The sequence below is a fragment of the Dicentrarchus labrax genome, unplaced genomic scaffold (genome assembly GCF_905237075.1).
Source record: "Dicentrarchus labrax unplaced genomic scaffold, dlabrax2021, whole genome shotgun sequence".
NCBI classification, from domain to species: Eukaryota; Metazoa; Chordata; class Actinopteri; family Moronidae; genus Dicentrarchus; species Dicentrarchus labrax.
In genome coordinates this window covers 22514544-22536821 of record NW_026136720.1, presented here as the reverse complement: position 1 = coordinate 22536821, position 22278 = coordinate 22514544, and the positions used below count along the sequence as shown (strand labels likewise).

The window sequence follows — 22278 nt, the reverse complement described above, 5'->3', positions numbered from 1 at the left end:
CCCAAAGGAACTTCAGTGGGACAGGTGCGCATGAGCGTTTTGATGTCGTTTAGGTCGTTGCGGATGTACGTAAGATATGCGGGGAGGACCATCGGCCGAGGGTTTGATGATGTTGTCTGGGATTCCCTGCTTGGAGGCGGAGGAGGCGGCGCCGATGCGGAATGAATGACCGGAGAACGATTCTGGGGATATTCCTGATTTGGACAAGATTAGACGGAAGTGCCGGTGGAACCAGTGCCGTGAGCGATTTACCGGTCTCGGTGATGAACAGAGGGTCCTGGGGGAAGCTCTGCTGGCTAATCTGGAGTTGGTGATGCTAGTATGGGTTCGAAGGGACTCAAATATGAGTCTAGGCGGAAGAGGTAGATAGGTTGGGGTAGACCGGACTGGTTGGTCTTGCTGCGTTTAAGGTGGTAAATTAGGGTGTCGTTGGAATGAAAGGAAATGCAGACATGGAAGCGTGGTAGAAGGATCATATTTAAGGGTAGAAGCTGGAATTCGGGCAGCGCAGAAAACCGAAAAACTAGAAGGAACATGGATTCCAGGACCTTATCGACGACGGGGTGAGTAGCCTTCACGTAGGGTTCTGATGCAGCGAGTGAGTAGATCCGGTTAAGGGCAAGCGTTTGGCGAGGGATGCGTTCTGTTTGCGGAGACCTTGATTAGCATGGTGATGGGGAATGAGAAGTGGCTTGGCATGGTGCCCGGAGGAAAGTTGATGAGAAAGTTTATACCGCTAATGTAGGCTTGAATGGTGGAAGATTTCATTTTAAGGATGGAATGGGCAAACAGATGAAGCAGGAGAGCCATAACGTCGAGAGAAGGGAACGGAAGACTGTTGGTGGCGTGGAAGGTTTTAAAGCAGTTCCATCCGGTCATGTATGATGACAGTGTGCGGGGAGCGACGCTGTTCAGGATGGCATTTTGGCAATGGTGACGAGGTTTTGCGTCTGGGGATTCAGTTGTAGACCGTGGCTGAAAACAGTGGGACTGGAGTCGGGAGAGTGTCGGAGGCTGGTGCCAGTTGCCTGAATTTCTGGAACGAGAGCGAGAGAGTGCGTCAGCGATCATATTTTATGGCCGGGGATGGAGAGGCTCGGATGAGAAATGGTGTTGGGCGAAACTAAGGTGAGCTTCCTACAAACTGCATTATGTCTAGGCATTGTGAACGTCCCTGTTTATGATGTTGACGACGGCGCTGTTGTCGGAGTGGATGGTGATGATTTTCTTTGACCATTTGTGGCCCCAAAGAATAGCTGCGAAATAACGGGGTACATTTCGTGAATTGTGGAGGAAGAGGAGAGAGATGAGAATTCGGGCGGCCATTTGGCTGAAAACCACTTGCCGCTGAAGTAGCCGCAGCCGACGGAAGGAGCTGCATCTGTGAAAAGCTGGATATCTTGTGGTGAGGTGATGTGTGTGCGTAGAAGAAAGAAATGCCGTTCCATGACGAGAGGAACTGGTGCCACAATTTTAGCTCCGTTTACATGCTTCGTCCAGTGTGACGTTGTTGTGGAGAGATGGGACGGAGGATGCTATGGAAAGCAGGTGTGACAGGAAGGACGGCCTTGGGGGATGATGCGGATGGCGTAGTTGGGTGACCGAGCAACGAGAAAGTTGACGCTTAGTGCATGAGGAGGCCAGGAGGAAATTGAAATGAGTAGGGAAACCGGTGTACTTTTTCAGTGGGCAAGGATGCTTGGGTGAAACGGAATCGAGGGTAATGCCTAGAAATTCCAGGGATGTGCTGGGGCCCTCCGTTTCTCGGGGAGAGGGGGACTCCGAGTTCATTGAAAGTGGAGATCAAGGTGTGTAGACCGTGTGACGGGGAGACGAGGATGGCGGACTGTAGGAAGTCGTCTAAGAGATGGATGACGTATGGGAGTTTGTGCTTGTTAAGCAGGATCCAACAGAGTGCTTCGGATAGTGAGTCGAATATTTTCTGACTGCTTCTGCACCCGAAGGTCAGGCGCACGGCAGTAGTATGCGCCCTTCCACTGAATGCCGAAGAAGCCAGTAGTCTGGGTGGATGGGAAGGACTTTAAAAGCACTGGGATGTCTGCTTGGCCAACCAGGCTCCTTGACCGGCTACACTAATGAGGAGATAGCGTGGTCAATCGTTGCGTAGTGCATGGAAAAATCTGGGCTAGGAATTAAGCTATTGATGCTTGGGACTGGGGAGCTGTGGGGGTGAGAGGTCTATGATCATTCTCTGTTTCCCTGAATATTTCCCTGGTGGCGATGCCGATGGGACTGATCCTGAATGTGGGGAATGGCGGATTGGGAAACGGACCGATCACGAATGAGTCTTTGATTTCTTTGTCCAATAGTTTGTCGACTATGTCAGGCTGGGGGTGGCTGACTGCAAGTTTTGGCATGTGTAAGATGAATCTGGCATGACGTGTAGACCTGGGTGAAAACCGTGTGTGAATCCTTGAATGAGGTAGTGAACGAACTGACGATCTGGGTGATTGTTTAAGGCAGTGGTGAGGGCGTTGATGTTAACTGGTGTGTTGAGATACTACATAAGTTGTGCTTGGTGGGGTTATGCGGACAGGTGGATCTTGCGTGGGCTCCGCCGCAAAAGAGCAGGTATGTAGGAAGCGGCAGCTAGAGGCTTTGCAACCCAGGTCGTTGAAATTGTTACAGACCATCCTTCCGCCCCTGGTAGAGGATTGGTCTGCCTCTCTTGTCAACGCCTTTGGGGAGGACCGAGGGCAGTGGGTTGGATGATGGCTGGTTTAGGGGTGATGGATGGAGGGGGGCTGTTGATGGTATGCTGCGGAAACCGGCAGGGTTGTGATTATGGTAAGCTGAGGTGCGGGGCGAGAGCGATGAGGGTACAAGTAGTGGCGGGGGTGATGGGGCGCCGCACAGGTCGCAGTTAGCGAGGAGCGGGCTGAAAAGACGCGGCAGTAAAGTTCTGTGTCCATGGTGCCCCAGTAAGTTCCCTGATTAAACTGTTGGAGCGACCGGCAGCTTGGGAAGCGAACAGAATATGATAAGTGTAAAAACCGTTGCTGCCGAACCGCAAGGCCAGGTCGAGGATCGAGACATGTAGTCGTCCAGCTCTGCCCTGCGGTCGGGGAAGGCTGAACATATTATGTCGCGGTACAGTGAAAATGCGAGGGTGAATTCTATGGCGGTGAGTTCTTTGGAGCGGGTGGACAGGGGTTGCTTGAGCTCGATTGGACCGAGTGCGGTTTGCAGTTCTCTGGGTATATGGGGGTTGAGGGTGGACGGATGTATTAGGTGTGCAAGATCGACATAGTTACCGGCGAGGATCTGTTGTCTGAGAGTGGGTGACACCGGCGATGGACGGGAGGATGCGACTGGACGTGCTGGAGGCAAAGCAGTGGCTAGAGTGAAGTTGCTATGTGTATTGGGATAGGTGGAAAAGCCCAGGGTCCGGCTATGGGGGAGCTGTGGAGAAAACAGATGCGTTAAGTAGGGAAAAGGAACACCGGCTACATATGGATTATGGGGAGGGTAGGGGTGGGGGGAAAGAAGAGACAGGAGGAAGGTGGCTGATGGTATTGCTGTGTGCCGTTGTTATAGGCACACTCTGTGCGGCTGAGGCGGTTGGAGGAGGAATAGGAGGGGCGGAGGTAGCCAAGGAAGGTGGGACATGGCGATAAGGAAAGAAGGAGGAAGGGATGCTGGGATGGAGGGATGCATGTGCTCGGGTTGTTTGAGAAGTGTGGGGTGAGGGAGAAGATGTATGAGGAGCGAAAAGGCAGGTGCTGGGTTCGATACAACCTGGCCCTCTGGGAGGGCTGATGAGGAGGCTGGGCTGTGGGGGGCGTCATGACGTAATCGGCGCTGCCGCGGGCGCGCGCGCTGGGTACCCGGAAGTGGCGGTGGAGTACTGGGCAGTGGGATGGTTCTCTGCTCGGAGTCCGTGAGGAGTTGGAAAAGTTTCGCCTTGTTGTCGGTGCGGTGGAAGGTTATTTTTCGCTGGATGAGGGCGCGCTTCAGGCGGACAACCGTCCACTCGGATATGTTTGGTGCCGAGGACGGTTGGCGAGGTGGCGAGGTGAGGCCATGTCGCGCGGCGCCGCCCGGAGCGGCTGGAGGGAGGAGTGTCGGTCAGGCGCCGGACGCGAGGTCTCCCCCTGGAGCGGCTGTGGGGCGACGGCCCGATGATGTTGGAGCCGTCGTTGGAGGGAGGCTGAGAGCGCCTGACGGCGTGGATGGTTGAGCGGGGCCGGGATGGCTGACGAGGAGGGATCGTGGATGAAGGAGAGGACTCGGAGATTTCGTCAAATAGTTCGCTGTCTGACGGGTTAAGGATAAGTTCGTTATCCATGATTTCAGGTAATTAACGTTTAGTTTCGTTTTCGTATTGTTTCTGACTCGGGTCAATGTAGAATACGAGTCAAGGAGGGAATGAACGGAAAAGGTGTGCTTAAGTATGTTTTGAGCGGAAATGAGGAGAGTTCGGGGCGTGGTCTTTGTTCCCGAACTTAGTTATGAAACTCCATTTTGAGAGTGTTTTGAGAATTAAATATAAAGACTAAATTCATAGATATGGTCAATCTTGTTTTACTCAACTGAAGAGTGCTGCTTCTCAACACTTATTATATGTTGCATAGATGTTGTAGTATTGAGTTGTATCTAAAATCATGCCCTCAACAACCTCCTGAGATTTGTGCGAGTTGATCTTAAATAGATACGAAAACCATTCAGGTTGACCATAAAACTCTGCTGCTTTTGCTTTTATGCTACTATGAGAAAACAAGCCATGTCGCATCACTTGTCTTATGTAATAGAATTATATCCACAATGGCCAAACAGTAGTAAAATTAAACAATAAAATTAATAATTGCAGGAATTGTATATGATTTAATGTAAATTCAGCCCTAAATGTGTCCAGTTATAAAAAATGAATCATTGTGCTGGTTGGACAAACAGAGTTGCAGCTACAAATAAAGTCAGTAGCACCTGCTCACCCCTCAAAATAAGAAGAAAGACCCATTCCTCAGTTCCACAGCGCTTGTGCTGAGGGACTGAACTTAAAGAATATTTACTGTCTTTCAGAAGAACCAGACCACTGGAGTGTACATCCAGTGTATATTTTTACAGGGTTTTATTTCAAACAGTATTTGAAGAATTTAATTATGTCAAAAAAAAGCAGTCTCACTTGCTTACCTTACAATAAACAGTATATGTGTTCATGGATGGTGAATAGGTTCTTATTTAAAGCGCCCCATCCTGAGTCGCTTGCTAAAATTAAGCAGCATCAAGGGAGTAGCTATTTACTTTGCTTTCGTACTCATACATCTACACACCCACGCATATGTCCTTGTAATACACGGTGACTGTAATGGAGAATTTAATTGTCTGGGGAAATAGATAAACAAAAGAGATTACTTTGCATTACTGGAAAGTTTATAAAGGTGCCAAGTATGTTACCTCACACTCCCAGAACTAGTAATCTTCAATAATTCTTGGGGACTATATGGACCATTTTATGATGAACTGCTACATAAACCAAATCTCCACCTCATCTTTGCTCTTTTGTTTAAAAACAAGCATCCATGGGTTGTCCGGTAGCTCACCAGGTAAAGCGCGTCCTTACCACAGTGGCCCAGGTTCGATTCGAACCTGTGGCCCTTTGGTGCATGTCGTCTCTTCTCTCTCTCTCTCCCCCTTTCCTCCATCCATTAATGCAGATCTGTTGATAAGGCTTGACATTATTTTGCAAGATCTCATTATTGTAGACCTTTGATTTCATAAAAAACATTTTAAAGTAAAGCTGGATGGAATTAAGAAGCCAGTATTGATTTGTAGCTTCAAGTGAAACTTATTTCCTAATTGATTGAATCTTAGTTTGGAACATAAATGTGACAAGTTCCTTGGGATGTCTTTAGATGCAAAATGTCTGTCAAGACTGCCTGGAGCAGCAATCTTTTAAAGAACTTCTACTGGCATTTGCACCATGTTGCTCAGGCACAGTCTCATATAAAGAAGAAGCTGTCAGACCTGCCTCCCTCTCCCCCTACCACCACCGGTCACATTTAGGTTCAGTGCTGCAGACGTGAGATATGTTATTTATCTCCTCCATATTTAATGAGGAGTCGCCCTGGGAAGCAGATGGTACATTAGCTGTAATAAACCAGAGCTGACTTCAGTGGTTTTGTGAGGGAATACAGAATTGAGTTGGAAAGGCCTCGCTGTTTCACGCCCTACATTGTTGGAGGGTCGAAAGGTGTCTGATGTGCAGTGAGAGTGTGTTTGCTCGCCTCGTACAAACAGTTCCCTTTTATAACTCTGGACAGGTTCTCATTGCCCCCAGTGAAGCATCATATATTGATGTGGAGAGAACAAAAATTACTGTAAGCTCTGACCCCTTTGTTCGCGGCGCCAGCAGTAAAGTTGCTGAGTGAGGGCTTCATATTGAGCTATGTTTTATTGTTACGCTCAGCAGAAGAGATTCGTGTGTGCACGCAAACTCTTACATGCTTCTTGACTCACTGATACACCATCACACATGCCTTCTCCTATACACCTTAACATGCACTGGGGGAAAAATTTAATTTCTGGAAAGTTCTGTAAAGTCACAAACAGATGTGTTGGTCATCAAAAAAATATAGGTCCTCAAGTGCTAGGACTAACAGAAGAATCTCACTAATTTAGTGAGATGACTCAGGCGAAAGAACAGCAGTCAGCTGTATTTGACAGGGACTCCAAGATGGAAGTATTATCACAGCCAATTCTTGAAAACTACATCTGGCAACAACCATTTATTCCCTAAGGTTACTTCTGCAATCTGTAATTTTTTCGACTGCTTACCCCACAGCTGGGGGCTTGTTGCTGTCTGTGATGTCTGACTATGTTTCATGTTTCCATTCACTCTTTGAAGAGAGACCAGGGACTGGTGGCAGCTGTCTGAGAGCCTCTATGCTCCCATAGTCTATGGCTAATGTTGATAATTAAGGGGAGTGAATAGACATAGTAGGTCTGCTGTGCAATAGGTGCTATTGTGAACCCTGCTGAGTCACAGGGCACCTTAGAGGTAAGCGAGCAGTTTTTGGGGAAGTTGGAAGGCAGTGGGTGGATTGAAAGGATTCCTCATCTCAGTTCATAAAGCAAGGCTCAGTATGTGTAGGAAATAATCATGCAGTCCAGCACATTAAATCATGGCCTTATGAGGAAAAAATAAACATGTCTCAGCTCATTGCTTGTGATGCAATAGAGCACAGACAAACTCCCTGGTCTGGAGGGCTCTCACTATGCACAGACAAATGCCATTGTTAAAGGAGCAGAGAAGAGATCTTAACAAGTTAAAAGAACCTCCCAGGAGATAGGATGAAAAATAGTGGATCACCACAGTATGTTCATTGAGAGGAATGAATGAACAAATTGAAAGTGATGGCATTCCTGGTGATCTTCAAGGCAATGGGACATTATTGATTTTTAAGGAGAAAACGCATTCTTAATGTGTTGAGGGATCCAGGCATTCTTTCTCTTTCTCGTTCCACACTCACTCTGTTTCACCAGCTTTTAGCTACCAAAAATGACTCAGGAGTGAAGCTTGATATAGGAGCAAAGGTCCAGCGTAGCTTAAGCATGCCGTTCTAGCTTTTGGAACAGTGAGCACTCATCTCAATGGACAGCAAAAGGTATGCCTCAACCATCTGTTCCCTTTTGACACAATGCAGTGAATCAGCACTTTAGTTTTTTGAAGGAGTGCATCCTGAAAGCCTTTTATCTGCGAAGGATGGAGGCAGAGAATTGCTGCGAAGATGGTAATCTGTGTTGATATTTAGGGGAAGAGAACGATGCATTCTGTTATTGCTCTTGATCCCCTGATTTCACATACATTCTGTGAGGGAAACAAGCTGTCCTAAGCTTTTTTTTTAAAATTGTTTACAACATGATGGCTCATTGGCATATGGGCAGCACCTGCAACATATTATTAAGTATTTGGAAGTGTTAAGAAGTTTTTCCAGTTATATCTTATGTAAATGAATATCTGGTATTGACACCATTTTATGTGCCACAGTGTGCACAACTTTGTGTCTATATGTGTCCCTGAGTGTGGGCCATATGAAGCTGAGGTTGCCTTTTTAAGACACCATGCCTTGGCACTGAGCAATAGTTGTGCAAAGTTATCAGCTCTTTTCATTTCTGTGCTGACACTCTGGGTGAGAGATTCGGGGGTGAGGTGGGGAGCCGTGGATTAAAGATCATATCAAAGCCAGCGAATAGGTATAGTGATTCAGGAACGATGGCAGCGATAGCAGTTGAAGCCCGAGTTTGTGGAGATATGAAGTGCAGCCCCAAGTTTATTATATATATAATACAGATAGTCAGAGAATAGCAATCAAGGAGATGGCATGGTGTGTGGCATAGTTTCTGGGTTGGGGCTTGATTTTGCTTTAAGGTCATACCTGTAAAAGAACCACAGGGGTATTTTTGGCAAGCTTATGCAGGGTGAGTCTCATGATTAATTATGTAGATTAGAACCTAAACAATAGCCACAATCATTGGACATTATCACATGCTCTGAGAAATGGAAATTATACTAATTCTCCCTGACAATTTATGTTTTATTTGATAAAAAGATCAATGTGAACTCATCCAGTAAAGCATTAGCCAGTATTCCCGCTGTTTGCCTCTTTATTGTCACAATGTAAGATAAAATTGGGATGAAAAAAACAAAAAAGAATGTGCTGTGTTTTAGCGCCTGATTAGCTTAGTGCATTAACCTATTATTCCACTTGGACTTCCTTGATTGTATTTCATTGTCTAACTGGTACCTTAAACATCACATCCCCACCAAAACAGCCACCTGTGCAGAGATCTTCTCAGTCTCAATCACTGCTTAAGGTAAAAACATGGTCTGTGGACACCAATGTTGGTGTAATACTGTATACATGCTTGTAATGCTTTGGGCTTGTAAATTTGAGAAAAGGGCAATCAAAAATGACCAGTTTCTTAAACACGTTGACCTTTGGCAATTCAGCCTACCAATAAATAAAGTAACTGTACTTCAGTTTTGATGCCATCGTGGAAGAAACCACTTTTCATGCTGTGTTTTGGAAGGTGGGGAAATTTGTTCCCCCTGAATAGCTGTATATCCAAGAATCGCTTAGCAAAGAGAAGATTAAGTGCACACATTAATCCAGGAGTCAGAGCAATCTTGTAATCCACTCAGTATGCTAATTGCCTGTTCTTTCTCCAGCAAAGGGGTTTACAGGCCATTAAATGGCACTGAGCAGTTGACAAAGGATAGCCAAAGACCCTAACCCCCCTCCCCCAGACTCTCCCTCTCTCTCTATTTCTAACTTGGACAGGCAGTTGCACACCCACACAACACTCCACTAAAGAAATATGCAGAATCTGAAAGAAAAAGTGTGGCGCTGTGATTCCAAAGCAGTTATTTATTTTGCAGTGTTAGGCTAGAAATGGCAAGCTGTGCGTCTGTTCCAAGTAGATCTGACAGCGACAAAAGTGAATCTCTTGGTTCTTGAATGAAGTTTTGATCTTCTTGACACTGAAGGGATTTCTTTAGACATTTTCTTCCAGCATACCAACGTCTTATTGTAACATTTGTCCATATCTGGTAAGTAAATAATGAAAGAGAATTGAGGGCTATTGTCTCCATCACAGTCCCAGTCATGCACAACCCTGCCTTCTCCCACTTTGCTCATACAAAAGAGGATCGTACCAAGGTGAAGTAGCGCGCTACTGCCTGTGTAGTCCCCCAAGTGGCCTTGGCAACCTCAACATGATGGATGTTGTTTCAGATTGGGTTTCTCGCTACACTGATAAAGCTGTCTTGTCAAAACACATTCACCAGAAATGTAAGCAGATAAAGATAGTTGCAGATAATTAGAAGATTTGCTTTTTGCGTCATTTGTGGTTCCAACTGCCAAGGAATGGGGCTGTGACGGATGACTCAAACAAGAGAATTCGGCATGAAGCCTGACTGCAAATGTAGCTGGTAATGACCAGAGTGTGTTTTTCAGATGCAGCTAATGAGCATGGCCATTAGACATAAATGACATTTTAAAAACCTGGGGAGTAAGGAAATGAAGAAGTACCCCATAGACTGCCTGTAGGCAGCAAATATGGCAAGAGCATCTGGAGGATGCAGCACTCAGTTCACATAGATGACCTCCATCCAGAGTGCTGCCGCTGTCAGTCAATTCACTGTTGTTAACTGTGAGGATGGAGGTTCATTACAGTGAAACTGACATAACCATTCCCCTCAATATCCACATGGCATCTCAGGGCTCTGTGCAATTGGCACTTATCCTCTGTGTTTGACAGATAATCCTTTTATGGGTATTATTTTAATTTTCTGATGAGCCCATTTGCATTGAATTTTTGCCACTACATGCTTCTGTAGAGAGAGACTGGGGCGATGAAAGAGACAACCGCTTTTACATTGCAGCTTATAGTTTGTGGATATGTTGACCCAGTCTTAACCTACATGCTGCATCTAGATAACAAACCCAGAACAGTGAATGGAAATATTGCACAATAGAAACCACCAGATGGATTTGCTTTCTTCTGTTTAAACAGTAGCTCTCAAACATCTGCCACTAAATCCCAAGAATTTGCAAGCTTATGTTGCAACCAATCACTATGCACCATGATTGATTAGTTACCCATCTCTGGTTGAATTTGTGCAAATCAGGATGAAATCAGATGCTGTAGTGTTTGTGTATAGATTGTGAATATTTTGTGGTAGTCAATCACCACAAAATGCTTAAAACTACTGATTCTGATACTGATTATTTCTTTCTGAAAAGAAAACGTTCTTTTAACATTGTGGCTGCTTCAAAAATCCTGACCCAACTGAACAAAGTTATACATTTCAGATAAGGTTCTTTATTATTGAATAGACTGAAGAATAAACTATTTGTAGGCTTGAACTTTTCATGATAGTATTACTTCAGTAAGGTTCAGTTCTGTCCCTTTGATGAAAGAAATCATTTTCATACTTAAGTTTTTGCTAATGTACCCTTTTACACTCTTTAAGACCATTTCTGTTTTCTTATTCTGTGGCTATGAATAACCCCAGATTTTCAGCTATATCTCAAGGAGCAGGACAGTGGGTGGTTATCTGATGATTGATGTATTTTATTTTTCGTGAATAATTTCAGCCTGATGAAAGTGGGTAAGAGCGGGAAATGTGTTGGCATGGTGATTAGAAATTGATTACAAAAATCCCCCAAAACCTTAAGATTGGAGAATAATAGTTTGCTTTGGAACACTTTTTTTGTGAGTGTGAGTGGGAGTTTCTGCGTATGTGTTTGTTTTTGTGTGTTCGTTGAAGAAGGTTGAGTAACCCTGGTCAAAGGTTGTTTTCCTGAAGTATTTCATGTATTGCATGCCATAGTATGATGACCTTCATCTATTCTCTTGATACCTGTGAGGTATTCTGAGGTGATAGCTTTCTGAATATGAGGGATAGCGGGGTATGATAAAATGCAGATAAGATGTTAAGGTACAACCGTATGTGGGTGGTTGTCTCTCAGGTTGAGAATTTTCCTGGAAGCTATGAAGGTCACAGTGGAAACGGGCTGTGATGAATCTGCTCATACCAACATAATGTTGGCAGTGAAAACCCTTTTGCTTGCTCTAGGAGAGAACTATTTTTCCCACCAAAACATGTAGAATCTCTCAAGGTCCTATTTACCAATTTTTTAAACTCTTTACAATCTCTTAATTTGTTTTAAAGTCAGGGTCTTATTTTTTGGTTGTCTTTCTATTTGGCATATACCAACTTCCTCATTCAGATATGGGAACACAGTGACGTTGCTAAAAATCATGACTAACAGGTCAAGGAATGAGTGAAATGAAACCCAGACTGAAAAACCAACAAACAAAATGTTCTGTTGACTAAAGGTTTAGGTTGTTAGAGGAAGATTTCATTGTTGTATCTTTAACAAAAGCTCCATTTGTTGAGATATTGCTGCACCACACAGAAAATTATTAGCACGAAATTTTACTGTTTTCCAGCCTTGAAAAGTAACAATAAATGATCCAGTAAAGAGTTGTTTAAGGGGCATTTGAAGTTTTGAGTTAAAGCTGTGCTTGGCAACATAGCACAGTGCGTCTGGCTCCAAATAGCAGCTGGAGGTAATTGCTTGAAGGATGAACTTCTAAGTCCAGAAGTTATGTAATGTGATGTTAGTAAACTGCACACAGCATGCCCATGTTGACTAATCCATCCAGTAGGGCTGCACAATTATTATTACTGAATTCTGAATTCACAATACAGCTGTGCACAAGTGCAATATGCAAACCATGGAAGCTGCAATTTTTTGATGAAGGTAAAATATGTGACAAAATAGCGTAATAATAAAGTACTGTAGTGCAGCAGAGATACAAATACAGAGATACAAAAAAGAGATTGAAATAATGGTACAGATCTCCAAAAATGTCATATCATGATTTTAATAGTTTTCAGTGAAATTTAAATTTGTGACATTTTCACTCTATTTGTGAATATCGCAATTGCAATATCTGTCCAAATAACTGCAATATGATGTTTTGACCATATCGTGCAGCCCTACCAATCAGTCTGTGTTCACTTTATATCAGAGGACATGGAAGAGAAAAAAAGAGAAGGATAACATTGGTGAGATTATTTACTGTAAGAGGGATGGGAAACTCTCCTCCAGTGGAGCCACAGTTATGGATTTAAAGTGATAAAATCAGGGTTTTTCTGTGAATATCTCACCTTCTGTAGCCTTAAAATCTACTAATGCAGAGGCACTTAACACGTAACACCCATAAAATAATGTTTTGCAGTACTAATGTATGATAATAGCAGAAAGGATCACTTATGGCAAGACTGGGGCTTTGTATTATTATAATAAACGGCCGGTTGACTGGACGCCCCCCACAGGCGCCCATCCTAAAGCTCCCTCTTTAAACAGGGCCACAAAAACCAACTGAGTGAGGAGCACCTAGCAAAATGAGGTCATCTCCACACATCCTTTGATCCCTCCATTCTTCATCTCAGAGGCAAGTGGCATATAAGAGGATCTATCTTTGTGAACGGTTTTGAGCCCCCAAAATTACAAACAAACTAAAGGCGGGGGATCGATAGAGTGTGTCTCACAGAATGATGAACTGGCACTTCAGAAGGGGAAAATCAATGTCGTGCTCCCTTTCTCTCCCTCTCTTCCTCTGTCTATCTTTCTCTTTGGGTCCTAAACTCTCAGTCCTTATACTGCAGTGTTCACATGTGTGTTGCTCCAAGCAGGGTCTCTCACTGTGATTTAATGGTCCTTTGTTTCTTATTCCTTTTTAGCCTGGAAGACCCCTGCCACTTTGATGTGTGAGCACACCCACCAATAATGGCCCATAGGATACGCAGTGGAAGTAAGTGCTTCTGGTCAGATTTACCGCTTTAGTGGTGCTCCTCCCCCTTCTGCCCCTGTAAACCTCCGCTAATCTGATGTGAACGTATTGATCCATACAACATGGCAATCTTTAAATCATAACATAGCACTTAACATTGAACAACACTGAATCTGCCAAAATGTAACCATCTATGTATTGTAACACATGCCTCGGACAGCGGACTGCAGGGTGTTGGCTTGCTCTTTTTATAGCTCCAGTATGTGTTGTGTATATATATATATATATATATATATATATATATATATACAGTAGCGTTGGAGGCAAAGAGAAGGTGCAGCTGCATAACACAGCTTCTGAAAAATAAAGGGATGTCCATTATATATATCTTTAACATGAAATGAGTAAAGTTCCCCAAGGGTAAAACTGAATTATAGGAGCTCTGTCTAAGGCTATAAATTAATAGTCATACTGTGGCGATCCTTGAGGATCACATTCACAAAGAAAAAGAAAAAAGCATTTTTCTTGTTTCAGTGTTTGTTGACTTCAAAAATGTTTTTGTAATCAAGACATTCTATTCAAAGAAAAAAATAAAAATAAGTTAAAGCTGCTTTTGTGTGTATTTCCCCTCCAAAATATGCTGGAAAAGATTACAATTTGAATAAGTACAGTAATTCCTTTGTGTTTGCTGCTCCGCTGAGAGGTGGAGCTATCGGATTACTGGAGTGTGCATATCTCAGTAGTTGAGAGTTTCACTGAGCAGAGACAGGTTGTGGCTTGGACCTGTATGCATTGTCTTTGCTGAAAAGGAAATGAACGGCAGCTCCTAATCAGATGTGGTAGTTTTTTTCAGTGATTGATAACTTTGTCTGCTCTAACGGCAGCATTGGCAGGTAACCAAACGTTTTTTGGCAAGCATCTGCAAAGCTGTCCAGAAAAAACTTTAAGAATAGCTGATGAATAGTGGCGTGGTTTGAGGGATAGCCATGCCGGTCTGTTGGTCTGTCAGTTCACCGCTTTGGTCTAGACTGAAATATCTCAACTATAGAATGGATTGTCATGAAATTTTGTACAGACATTGATGATGCCCAAAAGGATGAAGCCTACTCACTTGACAACCCTTTCCTCTTGCCCCACCATGAGGCTGTCATTTTTGGTTTTTAGTGAAATTTCTCAATAACTATTGCATGGATTGCCCTGAAATTTGATTGATTGGTTGATACACATAAAGACAAATCAGTGAATTCAGATGTGTAGTGCAGTGTTTATGTTTTTATATTGGGTTAGGGACAGAACAAGTATGATATCATAAATATTATTTTAATTGTGGTGAAAACCGTGAAATTTTTTTTTGTCAGAACATTTTGAAACTGGGACATTCTCGGACAAACCGAGGCACCACTTGACCGTAAGTGTGCTTAAGTACAGCCTCACAGAGTCGCCGTGGCTGTAGAGTCGCAGTCTTGTTTGATTTGCTTAACCAATTTCTTACCCTTGCACCAAAGCAGCAGTTTCCTTATCTGGTGCACGGTGTTTGCATCACATTTTCTTAATGTGTGCATGTATAATGTGCATGCAATTTACATGAGTGGGTGTGTTGTGTGTTTGAAAGCAGTGTGTTGTGAACATATATCGATGTTGGGTGAAGGGAGTGGGAGGGCTAGAGGAGGTATATCTATCTATCTATCTATCTATCTATCTATCTATCTATCTATCTATCTATCTATCTATCTATTTGCCTCTGTTTCTTTGTCTCTCTCCAGGGTTGCAGCCGAGAAGCTGCTGTGTGTCTGTAGTGAAATATTCATAGAACGTGCAGGGAGTTTGACAAGCCACTCTGACACCTCCATACTCTCCACCCTTATTTTCATTTCCTCTCTGGCTCCAGCGCGTTACCTCACAGCTCCCCGAGTCTACCGTTCAGCACCGTACTGTTTGCTCAGTACAGTCATGATGAAAAGAAACCCGCAGCACAAGGCTTTTACATTGTCATACCATATGAAAATGGGATGTTAAAAAAAGAAAAAAAAAAAAAAAACTGCACCTCCACTGGAACATGTTAGCTGAAAAGCTTTAATTTCATAGCTTTCATTACCATTCCGTTGAAGGCTTTCATGCTAAAACTGGCGCTTTACAGTATTCTCTTTAAGATCCTTCTCACCCTGTTATAACACTCTTAGTCTAAACTTGGAATTAATGGAAAATTCAACCTTGGGTGCTGTACGTGACTTCCCACATTTCCCAATATGCTGCACGACATCCCTCAGAGAACTAAATGTACCCAGCAGGATTTCATGTTTAAGATAATTTAAGAGCAATCAGGGTTGTCAAAAGTATGTTTTGCAAGTGTGTTTAAAAGGATTCGTTCACCATTAATTATACATTAGATAGTTTTGAAAGTACAAAAGTTATTAAAAAAAACATCAGCATTCGATTAACTAGTGTACCTGCTGTCCCCCACCCATACAGTCTAATATCCAATGACATGGCTCTGCTGCAGAGACACATAAAAACACAGAGAAAGACGTTATCTGGTATCACGTTGAAGACACAGACATGGTGTATATTTTACAAGCACAGACCAGGTAACAGCCAACAGTGAACACAGCCGGTTTGCTACCAATGTCATTCGATACTACGTTACTTTTGATCATTCCAAACGGCTACGTCAATAACAACAAGACTCCTCCACATGTGGCTCATCTGCTGTTGTGAAAACAGAATTGTGGGTGAAACAGTCTTAAAAAACGAGTTGTGTTTTTGGGTGACTTTATAAAACATACTGCTGTCCTTGCATTAGTGAATGAGAAACAGATATTGAAAAGGTGCTATATTCAAATAAAAATATAACCCACCCCAGTTCCACTGTCATTCTGCGGGAAACACGGTGACAATGGTGACTCTAAAAAGAATTTTGTGACCCTTCCTTAACACACGACAGTTTTGCACTGGAAATACTTTCACATAACTTCCTGTCATCTAAATGTGCACCCTCTCTATCCCTGGAGACAAGAAAAGGATCAAAAAAGGCCTAGAAATTCAAGATACATCCAGTAATTACTTCACATGCAGCAATATCAGCCCATCCCAAGGAATTACATCAATATTGGACAATTATCTTTGGTGTATGGGACATTGGCAGTTTTATTCACTGTAAACCAACCTTCTATAACTTTTACCATGTGTTTTAGTTCCTAACTTCCTAACTATATTTGCCTAACCCCATCAGGATTCTTGTCAGCACTGTTGGAGAAAAGGTGTGGTGGGCCAACTTCACTTCATTCTTATTATGTCGTCCAATTTAAAAAAAAAAAAAAAGCAGACAGTTTATAAATTTCAGCAGCTTAGTAGTAGAACATCCTTGCATGTCAAAACCAGACAAGCTGCTATCTTGACAGCAGGCCTGTTTACATCCAAGGTTTTAGCAGTGAGACAGCATTGATCAGCTCCTTGCTCTCTGCATAATTCTCAGCATCATCCTGCAACAGAATGATTAGCCTCAGGGGAAAAAATAAACAGGAGCGGGTAAAAGTTGCAAATCATCTTTTCATTATATTTTTCTGCAGTCTCCCTCATAAGTCATCACAGAGCTGAGGCCTCTATCTCCAAACTCTGCAGAAATATCAATGTGGATTTAGGAGTCTCCCTGAAGCAAGGTCCTCAGCTAATTAAATCTATTATCACTTTACTGTAAAAACACAAGCAGGAGTGGGGGGTATGTGGCGGTTTAAATGAGGGCCAGTGGAGTTTTATTTAACAAAGACAGCTAATTGGGTCAGAGCTCTTTATCCTCATGAAGCACAGAGGTTTCCAGCCCTCCAATTGGACTGCTTACGGCTCTTTGCTCTCAGAGTTCAACTCCTTCTGAGAGAGTGAGAGGTGGGAAAGAGAGGTTACAGCAAAGACGGAGCAGAGTCACTGTTGTCAAAGCTACACCAAACAAGTATTTTATGTTGTTTTCAGGGTTTGAAGTCAGCTGTACAATGTGGAAAGTAATATGATTCAGACGAGCTCCATGCAGAGAGTGAATTCACTCGTGCGTGAGTGAACGATCCTGCTGCTATCATGTTCATCTCCATAAACAGATATCTCTGTATGAATGCAGAATCTAAAGGCAATAAACAAGATTTTGATATCGGAAGCATTGTGGTTTTCGCTTTTCCATTTGTAGTCTGAGTAGTATTGACGTGGTTGCATGCAGGTAAGCATTCCATGTGGAAACCAAAAGAGGCGGAACGCATTGGCCAAAATGCAATCTTGGAACACAACAGTTATCGTCTCACGATGATTTAACTTTTTAACAGTCTGGCTGTAGATGTCTTCTCTCAACTCCAACTCCATTCTTGCATCTCAAGTCGATAATTGGACTGTAGACAATGACGTGCACATGGAAGAGGAAGTCTTGGCCCAGATATTCATTATCTGGATATCCGCTGGCAACACCGGAAACCTTAAAACACTGGCCATTGCCAATGCTACATTGTCGTCAGACTGTAGTCAATGGGTTCAGATGTTGCTGTTGTATTAAACTCTCATCACACAACAGTTCTTTACCTCTTCAATATATAGCATAGATTCTGTGTTAAAGGACTAGCTAAAGGTAATATATTATATAGGGCTGCTCCCTAATAGTCAAGTCTTAGTCGAGCCACTTTTCATTAATAGGATAGTTGTAGAAAAACAGAAAAAATGTCAAACTCGATTCGGTAGCTGAAATCAAAAGTGTCATTCTTTGTGTTGGCTGTATGTCCGAATTGAATATCTTCTAGTGAAAGGTAGGCTGTTTAGCATAAATAAAGGAAACAATACAAAATATGAATTATCTGCCATCTTTATATTACATGAATGGCTCCAACTACGAATGTCCCCAAACTGATCTCACTGATCGGTATGGAGGTATTTCTAACTGATCAGTATCAGCTATATCGAGCTTTATTGACCTGACCCAATCTTTTGATTTACGTCAGCTGTCAGACAGCTGTTTACTTGCGAAGCTTTCATGCACGGTGCAGCTATCCTCAATTCCCTTCTGCTTTCTGCCTCTCCACTCTATAACAGTGGTAGAGAGCCGACACAGCCACACTCAACATGCCACTGCAAGTGTAACAAAAGCCCCGTGAACAAAAAGGCCAATAATAATAATTCATTAATGGAAGCTGCACAAAAAGGTGTACAGCATGCACATACTGTATATGTATATATGCACATAAGACTATAACATTTTTACACTATATATACTATGTCAATAGTGTAATAGTGTAAGTTTTATTATTATGAAAAAAAGCCATTTTACATCTACAGTATGTAGTAAAAAGCTTGAAAAACCGTTTCATAAACAGTATTTTATAAGTCTGTCACACAATGCTGGTTTACTTTGTAACCTATGCTTAATATTTCAACAAGCTGAAGGTTTCTTGCTGTAAATTCATGCACAAACATGAGCATTATGTCTTAAATTACAAATTGATTCATCATCAAACTGAGATATAAGGTGTTCCAAATTTGTTTTTGCGGGTTCTGTTAGTGTAACAGGTTAACAATTTTTTTTTTTTATAGGAGTTAAGTACAATAACAAGTAAACAAAATGTGATTTTGTCCTTCACCCTCACTCAAGTAAATATATTTAAGGTTATTTTAGCTCGGTCTGTTTTTAGGCTTAGGGTTAAGATTTTTAATACATATATAGTGCATTCTACTCGTTTCTGCCTTAAAACAGCAGCAAATGTGTTTAGTATTCCCTGCTATCTCTTCGGTTACTACACATCAACAGCACTTACTGAATTAAAATGCAATTTTACAGTAGATTTAGAGCAGCATGTCACCGTGTGGGAAAAGATTACAACAATATATAAGATATTAGGATGCTGAACTTGTTGTGGGCTGTGTACATTACATCTACACCTTGCATTCAGAGTTAATAGTGGCAGAGTGGATAAACACTTCATTAAAACTGCACAGAGAAGACAAATGAACAAAAAAAAAAAAAGCAGAGCCTCGCCAGGACTGTCCTATTAGTTTGTCTCTTCTCCCTTTGAATTTTAAGCCAAAGGAGTCGCTGTGCATCTACGGATTCTCTGTGAGCTGCAGCTCCGAGGTGGTGACCTCATGCTGCCTCCATCCTCTGTGTTACTCACATTTGTGTCTGTCCCCGGGGCTCTTCGTCTAAAGAGCCTGGACTGAAGAGGCAGACGGGCCAAGCACAGTATGGCGGGGTTAGCCCTGCCCTGGAGAAATCTTCACAGCGGCCTGATTTCTTTCAGTTGCTCCCCATATTCCCCAGATCTTCCGCTCATATTCACCTGATCCTCTTGTCAGGGCCATTTTGTGGGGGAAAACTTCTTTAACAGCATTGAAACTAGAACAAGAGTCCAGTAGCTTAATTGCGAATTGCATTGCAGTCACTTCTTCCACCACGTTATCAAGTGTCCCCACAGATTTGTGTTCCATTGTTTAATCTGGCAGATAATTGCATCCATTATTAGAGATTATACATAACGTCAGTCTGAGATCTGGTTGCAACTGTTTTCATGAATCCTCATCAAAATCGCATATTTTCTGTATCAGTGGCATAGCGATGCATTGAGAAGAATCTCTCATCACAGCTTGTCATATTCATCTCACAGAGATCTGAGTTAATATTAGTGATTGGTCCCCAAGTCACGTTCAGCCCCATCTTTTCATTCCAGCATCTGGATTTAATTGGTGCTACGCTATAAAGCCACAGCTGCTCTGCCTGTTAGGACAATAAATTACCCCAATTAGGAGTCGAACAAAAGAGGCTGTCTGACACCACAGCCCGCTGCCATGCCTGGAGATTGGAATGCAATGGAATGAGGCTTCTCGCTGACATGTAGCTGTACCAAAACACCTGCCCCATCATCTCTCTGATCAAAACACAGTTCCAGTCCAGCGAATATATAGAGCAGGAGGAGATTGCTTTGCATGGCCTGCTGCTTGCTATAACCTCAGTCACAGGAGCTTCTGGTGCACAAATGAAATAGAAAAAGCTGAACTGTGTTCACAATCAATGGAAGGTATGGAGCAAGGTGTGTAATTGCTGGGCGGATGATTAATTGGTGTTTGGATGATGAGTTGTGGATACATCCATGTTTTCTGGTGGCCACCTGCCATATCGATGGCTCTGGTAATGAAGGCAATAATGAGGGAAGGTTTAGGAGGATGTGGAATGGGAGGAACAATAGGAACATCTGCGCCTCTCTACAGTTAGAATATAATTGAGACCATATTTCATTTTCCTCTTTGAAAGCAGCCCTACTATACTTGCTCTCTGAAAGATGAGACATATTTATTAGCTGCTATAGCACATTCAGCAGCTTTAGCAACTCAGGTGGTCTACTTTTGAGAAGAATGTAGGGTAGCTGCCACTGTGATGACGGCCTCCATCTTGATCGGCACTCCTTCCACGTCTCGGCCCGGCCACGCCATCCCTTTGTCTCACCACTTGCTGTGAACACGCCATTAAGCCAGCCGGAGTTTGACAAGAAAAATGAAGTGTGCTATTTCCTGTGGCCTCGAGTGTCTTACTGAATAATGAGCGCATTGCCTGGACCCCCCTTGTCCCTCCCGCTCCCTGCCATCGGTTTTACTCTTCCCCTTGAAGTTCCAGTCTGCTGAGAGAGTGAAGGGGTCTTTAGGTTGGCACTTGTCTCTGTGAAAAAAAAAAATAAAGCGGTCATGGGAGACCTGTCAAACTAAATCTGGAAAATCCAGAAAAAGAGGATTAGATGAATGAAGTGGATTTTATTGATGAAATCCTCATCCCATCTCACAGTATTAGAGAATGCAGAATAGGGCATGCTGTATCTGAGGAAATATCCATTATGATACAACATCATGAGATGGTGCAAACAGCTGCAATTGTGCGAGCCAAATTAGCTGGCACTCCTTCCCATATCTCTTATTATTTCCTTGCCTTTTTAAACACGTCAAAAGGCTCAGCAGCACTACTGGATCATAGCAAAAAGCTGCCTTGCACGGCAAACCACTGAGAAGAAAGGAAAGCTCCAGTGCTATTTCCTTGCCCAGCCTTATTTCTCCCAATTACCAGTGTGTGAGCAAACAGTCTGACATGACTGACCTCCTCTCTGAGAGCTGTGGTCATGACTGGAAGGCTCTCCCTGCTTATTATGACAGAAGTGTTATGGTAATGGAAGGAAAGTCTGCACCATGGCGATAGCACTGCAGGAACGGATAGCCTATTATCCACCACTGTGTGGTGGTAGTAATGGTGAGAGAGAGGGCATCCTATCTGTTATGGTGATGATGCATTTTAAATGGGTAGTGCCTATTATATATCAGTGGATGATAATGGCAGGAAAGAACATCCTCTGGGTTACGGTCATGATGCCAAGGAAATGTTGAAAAGGTCCGCGCACAATATAGAGCGTGTGCCGTTGTGGTTTTATGGTGATAGATTGAATAAAGGGAGTGTCGGGGTTTTTCTCTTTTTATTGTAATAATGGTGGACCAGTGTTCAAAGAGCGTGAATATCAAGGGAAGGGAAGACAATGAGCAGTGTGTGTGTGTGTGTGTGTGTGTGTGTACGTGGCCACATGCGTACGACAAACAAGAGCCACACTGTAGAAATAGAGCCTTAGTTAGCTGTCTGCTTGGCGCTTCGCCGCCCTTGTGATGTATGTTTATGGCCCATCATCTCTAGCCAATTACCCTGCCTCAGTGTGGGAGCGCCACGCTTCCCATCACAGCCGTCAGTGTCTCAACATGGAGAGAGACGGCGACAGTTAACGTTCCTGGACATCCCTGGCAAAGTGCTGTTTTTCCGTAGGGGGCTCTGGAGATTCATCTTCAAAAGTAAGCCACTGGGTAGCAGAGTCTGCTGAGTCTACAGCTGCTTTGGGAATTGGAGGCTTGTTGATTGTGTGTTTGTGTGAATGTGTGGGTGTGTATGAGTTTGGGTGCTATAACTTA

At 43.1% G+C, this 22278-nt stretch overlaps 1 protein-coding gene across 11 annotated transcripts in view; it reads left to right on the top strand.

Moving 5' to 3' along the window:
* LOC127353402 (alpha-1,3-mannosyl-glycoprotein 4-beta-N-acetylglucosaminyltransferase C-like) overlaps positions 1–22278 on the top strand; it is a 109901-nt gene that overhangs the window by 40779 nt on the left and 46844 nt on the right. For 9 of the 11 annotated variants that reach the window (XM_051382598.1, XM_051382595.1, XM_051382600.1 and 6 more), the window contains one exon: positions 13280–13350. In XM_051382598.1, the coding sequence (XP_051238558.1) occupies positions 13326–13350 (25 nt within the window). In that variant the 5' untranslated portion in view covers positions 13280–13325. Of the gene's footprint in view, positions 1–4086; positions 4318–13279; positions 13351–22143; positions 22162–22278 lie in introns of those variants that run through there. The other 2 variants (XM_051382599.1, XM_051382605.1) reach the window with 2 other exon arrangements.